The sequence below is a fragment of the Vicia villosa genome, unplaced genomic scaffold (assembly GCF_029867415.1).
Source record: "Vicia villosa cultivar HV-30 ecotype Madison, WI unplaced genomic scaffold, Vvil1.0 ctg.001598F_1_1, whole genome shotgun sequence".
Classification (NCBI taxonomy): Eukaryota; Viridiplantae; Streptophyta; class Magnoliopsida; order Fabales; family Fabaceae; genus Vicia; species Vicia villosa.
Window position 1 is genome coordinate 343285 of NW_026705670.1, and position 6947 is coordinate 350231.

Genomic DNA, 6947 nt, shown 5'->3' on the forward strand with positions numbered 1-6947 from the left:
ATATATCAATAACTTATAATTTTAATAGTGTATAGTAATGGACAAATATATTATTTGTCAATGTTAAATCAATAACATATCATAGACTCCGCTCTTCCTAGTATCAAAAGAACATTCTGCAAGCAACAATTAATATTTTAAAATATTGACCTTTGATCAACACAAATATAGTTTTGGATCACTTGTTAAATCAATAGATAACTAGTTAAACCCCATAGTTATTATTCCGATTTATATTTTAAATATTGAAAATATGTTCCATGTTGATTTATTACTTAAAATTGTACAAATTTACAAACAAATTACTAAAAAAAAGTTAATTTTTTAGTTCTAAATAAGTATAATACTAATACATATTTTAAATTAATAATGAATATAGTATTCTTAAAATCATATAATTTGATTTAAGAATATTTTAATACTTATATATTTTATTTAGGTATATTAACTTTTTACATATCATATTATAGAACAATTTATGTATTTTTTTATTTAGAAAAAAGTTGTAATAACCATTTGGAAATTTATAGAAACGGTTTGATGTTTGTCTCCACAAGGATATTTGATACAAATTAGTTGTCAAATGAGTTGTTAAATATTTATTGTTATTCTTTCAATCTTAACAATAACTTGTTTTGCTTGCTCCATTTTTATATTCAATCTTAACAATAATTTGTTTACTTGGTCCATTTTTATGATAACAACTTGGTCGACACGCATAACTAACTATGACTACAAAGCACAAATAACTTGCTTCCCAAGTTTCTTATCCCCTCCCTCTCTGTCTACAACCTTAACATATATAATCACAATACATTCATCTATATTTCGCATCAATCTTTGTCTCAATACCTCAATTCAACAAAAATGAAGAGAGAGGGTAAGCAACATGGCATGGTGAGGACATACAGGATCCTACCAAACCCGAAACCCAACACCCGATTCGTCACCCGGCTCGATTCGCCTCCAACAGCTGGACTTTTCGCAAAGGTTCCCTCCAAGCCCACCAACCATTCCAAATTCACCGGGAAATGCAACAAGGCGCGGTGCAGTGATTGCCGTCTCCATCCGGTCTCAAAGTCAAAGAACAAATCCAAAGGGAGTTTCAAGCATTTTCAGGTCATGGATCAACCCGGTTTGAAATTTAGAGGGTTGTCCGCGACCGGGACTTTGAACCATCTATCTAATTGTTATATGGATGATGATGATGATGTGGAAGATGAAAATGTTGTTGACCATGTGGATGATGTGAAAGATGAAAGTGTTGTTGACCATGTGGATGATGATCATGTGAAAGATGAAAGTGTTGTTGAACATGTGGATGATGTGGAAGATAAAAGTATTGTTGACCATGTGGATAATGATGATGAGGTGGAAGATGCAAATAATTCATGCATTCTAGAAGAAAAAGAAGTGGAGTATCCGTTGCGTGTTGAACAAGTTAAGGAAGAAAAATATGAAGATGAAGATTGGTGTTGGGTGGAAGTGGAATGTTGTTCATGATTTGATGATATTGTTTGTTTTTACTAACAAATTGCAATTGCTTGATAATTGCTTCAAATGTATCATTACCAATACAGAGGAAAGATCCAAAATTATTATGGATAACACATTAGGATCTGTTAATTACACCTTTCAAATAAATATTACTCCTTCTGTTTTCAATATATACTACCAATTACTTTCTCTATCTCTGTTGCTGGAATCGATCCGAGAAGGTTAAGTTCAGAAACTCATTCAATGGTAAGCCAACCAATCTACTCAATAATATACTCCCAATTAAGGAGTTACTCTGATCAATATGCAAATTTTAAATATATTGTCACCAAAAGAATAATTGATAAAAAAACATAGTTACACTTTTGATATATGGGATTTTGGTCCATTTAATTTTGTTCCAATGATTTTTAGTCTATTTTGAAATTTGATGAAGCTTGATTCTATCACCAATTTTTTTTTTTTGACAGAAATTCTATCACCAATTGTATATCATATAATCCTATTAAAATCTCATGTCTTAACAAGTATTTGATTGGTCATGAATGTGAGATATAAATGAAATTAAAAAGTTTAGATGTAATAAATTCTAAGAATTTTGTTGAGTTTGAAAATGAATTGAGAAGAAGAGACATCCATATCCTTGGTTCGTCCCGCCATTTTTGGCAGGTCCAAGTAAGGTTTTTATTTTGACCCTCAATTTTGTGTGTCCCACTCTGTATTTTGAGTAGGCGGTGAGCTAAAACCAAAAGAATATGGCCGTTTATCCCTTTTAGGCTTTAGGAATTGGCAGAATTAGGGGTGGCAAACGGGCATGCCCGCGCCGTTTAGGTCGCGAGAAAATGGAGCGGGACTGAGCAGGCATATTTGAGAGTACGGGTCTAAAACGTTGTCCCGCCCCGCAAAAAAGTGAGGACGGGGCGGGGAAGGTCCGCAGACATTGAACCTTTTAGGCCTAAAAATAATAAAATTGTGTGAAAAAGCTCATGCTCGCAAAAGCCCTAAACAAATGGGACAAGGCAGACACATTAAAGGGAACGGCCTATAACCTTACCCTGCCCCGCAAAAAATGCGTAAAAAGAGCTTTTTCCGCGGGCCGGACCCGTTTTGCCGTAGAATCCACCCATTTTTGGCATGTCTGGCCAAGATTTTTGTCTGGTCGCCTCTATTTTGTCTGCTCCACTTAGTTTATGATACGCCCCAGTTTAAACAAAATTCCGTTTGTCACTTTTAGGTTTTAGGAGTGGCACAACCTATCAATTTAACCTCTCATTTTTGGCAGGCCGAGTCAAAGGTTCTGGTCCGTCTCCTCTACTTTGTCTGGTGGAGCAGACATACCCCTAATCAAAATGACATATAGCTAGCACTTCTTAAGATCAACAATTACAATATAAAGAATTTTAAGATCTCAAAAAACTGCAGACAAAAGTATCTATAGAAACAGCATTTTAAACAAAGGAAGTCTCACACAGGACCATACCATATTGCAATATGTTTAAAAGTATACACGCATGCACCAAAAGGCATCATCATAATTCATAAGTCATTTTCATGAACCTAATATATATGTACAATTCAACTCAAAAACCTTGTTCTAGTTGTAATTGCAGCTTAAGTTTTTATCCAAAATCTTCTGCAATATTGCGACATAACCAAACTGCAACCACATTTTAAAACCTGTTTAGAGTTTACATATAAGCTATGACAACAAGGAGTGGTCAAATGACATCATTCAGTGATTCTGTATTCTCCTTTATGAAAAAATTTAGTTATTTCTTTCATTCTTGACTCCATTCTGAATATTTGGAGACATATTTTCATAAGTAATGACACTCTCGGAAGATAAAGAGCCTTTGCTTTGAACTCGAGAAGTGACTCTACTTCCTGGTGTCAGTGTCAGTGAATCCTGCAAAAAATCAACAATTGAATTACTATCAACTTTTTATTGTTATGGACAATTTATTACAACCAAAACTCAGATACATTAGGATCAATGGTTTATGAGCAAATGTGGGAATATACCTCTTTTTTCCCTCGGTTAGAATCTTCACTTTCCTTGTTAAACTCGGGTATTGGCCTCGGTTTGAAACAGAAGCATAGTCTTAGTTTTCTATTCTTTTTTTGTGATCTCTCCTGTATGTAAGAGAACTGATTGTTAATTATTAAAGGTAAAGTAACCGATGAAAGCTGACATAGATACGGAAACTAGTGAAATATCTCAGTGTCATATCGTGACAGACACTGAACACGCCTTCATTCAAAAGTGTAAGTTCTATGCAGGAAGGAACCATGAAAGATAATGATAACATATGAGTCAATGACAATTTACATTTGACATTGCAAGGATCTAATAAAGTAGGGAATAGAGCTTTGCCTTGTTTCTACGTGCAGTCTTTTCGTCTGTTTTCAAGCTGAGTTGGGAAGATATAGTAGGTGATTTCATTATGTTTCTGCACGCATAAAACATTGGAAATGTTAGTCTTGAAACAAAGGTTATATATAATATGTCTCAATGTTATGTCAGTGTCTGACATCAACACAATCTAGACACAACTTCAATAAAGGTTATATGACTTCAGTTTAACATACGATGTACCTTTTCTTTTCTGATAATGGGGAAAATGAAGGGTGCTTCTGTAACTCATTCTTGCAGGCCTGCAATTGAAAGAAAAGGTTCACTTTAGCAATTACAACAACTTGGAACATCCAAATAAAATATAAGTTTAGGGTCTTGTAATGAAATGGTAAAAATTGAAGGTTGATTACCTTAGTTGGTGTTGTTAGAGGAATCCATATATCCTTCGAAGCTACCGAAGAACCAGAACCAGCTTTCGTAGTTTCAAATTTCTTCATTAATATTGAATTCAATCTATTAATTTGCCTAATGAGTGCAAACTTAACTGACATGGGTAGTGATTTAGCTTTTGATCTCTTCTTTCTTAACGAAGCCTTATTGTTCATTGGTGTAACAATATTATCTCTATCTGAAACAATAGGATATGCGGATTTGTCCATTGATTGCAAAACTTCCATGCCAAAGTTACAAACTTTCTGCAATGATTAAAAGAGTTAAAAGATTCCTAACAAAAATACTACCGCGGCACCATCTAGCCCAACTGGTTGATGCCTAGTGTGTGCGAATGTAGTTAAAACTACACTCGCTCACACAAAAATTAGTTCCTATAAAAATAATATTTCCAATAACAATTCAACTAAAATCAAATTCACGTGGAAAAGATTTTCTGCATTAACACATATAGCAATTCGGCATCATCTGATCAGATGATGCAGATTTCAAAAGAGCTGTATAAAGCTCGAAATCATCTGATTAGATGATGCCGAACTACTGTTTGAACGAAAACGCAGGAGATCCTTGCATACAAAGAATGGAGATCACAAATCAACAACATTAAATTCATTTTAGATATATAAATTGAAGTTTTTCCACTAACCTTTTCACTTAGATCCTTCCTATTATTATCATTGTCAACACCTTCAAAAGCCTTGTTTTCAGTTTGAGGTAAACTCGACTCAACATTTGAATTTTCCTCATTTTCTTCACTGACAACAACTTCAGGTTTCGCACTTTCTGCCTCATCAATTCTTGCTTGTTCAAGCAAGGCAGCTGCTTTTTGAGCTGCAAGTTTCTTGTAATGTTCTTCAAAGAAAGCTTTCTTCTGAGCAACCGAACCCGGTTTTGAAAACCTCTCAGCTTCTTCAACATAACGGTTCTGATTCTGAGAGAACGTTGACCATTTCTCCCATTCTAATGACTCTGTTGTGAACCTCCCAAAGGACACTGATTCTCCCATGTTTCTTTGCAGTTTGCAACGTTCCAACTTCACTACAAAAAAAAAATAGTGGTATTTATTTCTTTATTTATTTGCGTTTGTTTTAATTATGAATTAATATATGTGGGCGTTATCATTGATTTGAGGAAGTGCAACCGTTTGGAAATTTGAATTTTCAAATGAAAAAGGTGTGTAACAAGGCATGTGATGGTTAAAGTAGGAAAATTTGAAAAGGAGCGTTTGGTAGTGGGGTCTGGTAATGATGTGTGAAGGTGAGTATTAATCTTTGCCAACTGAGATGTCGTTTCGGCCTACTTTTAGTTCCGAAACTGGGGGCGCTAATCATGTGTGGTGGTGGTAGGATGGGAGTACTGATTTTTTTTTGGGATGGTTTCTCAATTTGTTTATTCCTAACATGGGGAGATTTGTAGAAGGTATTTTTAATTTTGTATTTTTATAGAAACTACACCATTAAAATGTTTTTAGTAGTGTATTTTAGTACATCTAAAATTGTTGGATCACGATTTTAACAAGTTTCCCACCGAAGAAATTATCGGATCGAGTCGCGGATCGGTACGCTTTCTTTAAGACGTTTCGCGGTACTGCCCAAATTATGCAAAGCAGCTCTTAATAACCACGGCGCCTCCCGGATAAAACAGCCCAGTTCTATACTATAAGATTACTACTTATACCATTTTAGTATCTGGTATAACAACCAGTCGTAGTAATTTCTCAAACCAAGAGAAATTTCAATAATTCTCTAAAGAGAATCCAAGAAAAAATTGTACTTGATAATTTCTCAACTCAAACGAGGAGAAATTAACATTATTCTCTAAGGAGAATTCAAGAAAGTACTCGGAAAATTCAACGAGTAGAAAGAAAGGGAGAGAAGTTGGCGCTTCGACAATTCGAAAGACGCAGAGTTATGAGAATGAGGAAGGAAAAACTCAAAATAAGTTTTTGGTGTGTTTTGGAATGAAACAAACGACTTCCTTATATAATGAAGTAAACTAGCCAAGATTTTTAATCTAAGCGAAGTGGGACTAAGGAATTTTTCCAACTAACATACAATGTGGGACTTGACTTAATGAACTTTTCAATTCATCTCCCTATATTGGAATATATGCATAATGTTCCAACAATCCCCCACTTGAATTTAAAAAGTGTTTCAGAAGTAACGTCAAACGTTTATAAGATTGTGCATAAGCAAAGGTGTCTACGACTTGAACCTTTGCGTAGCAAGTAGGATTCTGATTCAACAAGAGTGACACAATTGTCTTGAACTCTATCTCAGACATCAAACTCGCACACAACCTTTTCTTAAGGTGTATTCTTAATAGCCCGTGCATTTAATGGCCCTGCACGTGTATCCCGGTTTAGTGAAGGCTCTAGGAATTCTGCCTCAAAATTCCATAGGAACCGGCCTCAGTTCCACAATCACATAGGTGAGTCTATCAAGAGTACTCCTGTAGCCTAGGTACTCCCTCATACAGAGTATAGATCTCATTAAGAGTTTCTATTATCTCATCCTTTTATTACTTCAGGATTCATGCTTCTTTTATTTACTCTAGCATGATCGTCTCATATTACTCACAACTTGTTATTACCCATTGAACCTATTTCTTGGGATCTCCAGTCATTTAGGTCGGGTTACCATCA

The 6947-nt window shown here is 34.9% G+C and overlaps 2 protein-coding genes across 2 annotated transcripts; one reads left to right on the forward strand and one right to left on the reverse strand.

Moving 5' to 3' along the window:
• The first annotated feature begins 614 nt into the window (after positions 1-614).
• On the forward strand, positions 615-2522 carry LOC131635954 (uncharacterized). The gene has a single exon (XM_058906590.1). It carries the CDS (start codon positions 868-870, stop codon positions 1501-1503), a length of 636 nt encoding a protein of 211 aa, XP_058762573.1. The 5' UTR covers positions 615-867; the 3' UTR covers positions 1504-2522.
• A 469-nt stretch (positions 2523-2991) lies between these two features.
• Positions 2992-5473, reverse strand: LOC131635953 (uncharacterized). Its single transcript, XM_058906589.1, has 6 exons — positions 4950-5473; positions 4264-4548; positions 4094-4152; positions 3872-3947; positions 3520-3630; positions 2992-3403 (listed from the first exon to the last, which is right to left on the reverse strand). The coding sequence occupies exons 1-6, from the start codon at positions 5307-5309 to the stop codon at positions 3263-3265; spliced, it is 1032 nt and encodes a 343-aa protein (XP_058762572.1). The 5' UTR covers positions 5310-5473; the 3' UTR covers positions 2992-3262.
• Positions 5474-6947: the final 1474 nt, after the last annotated feature.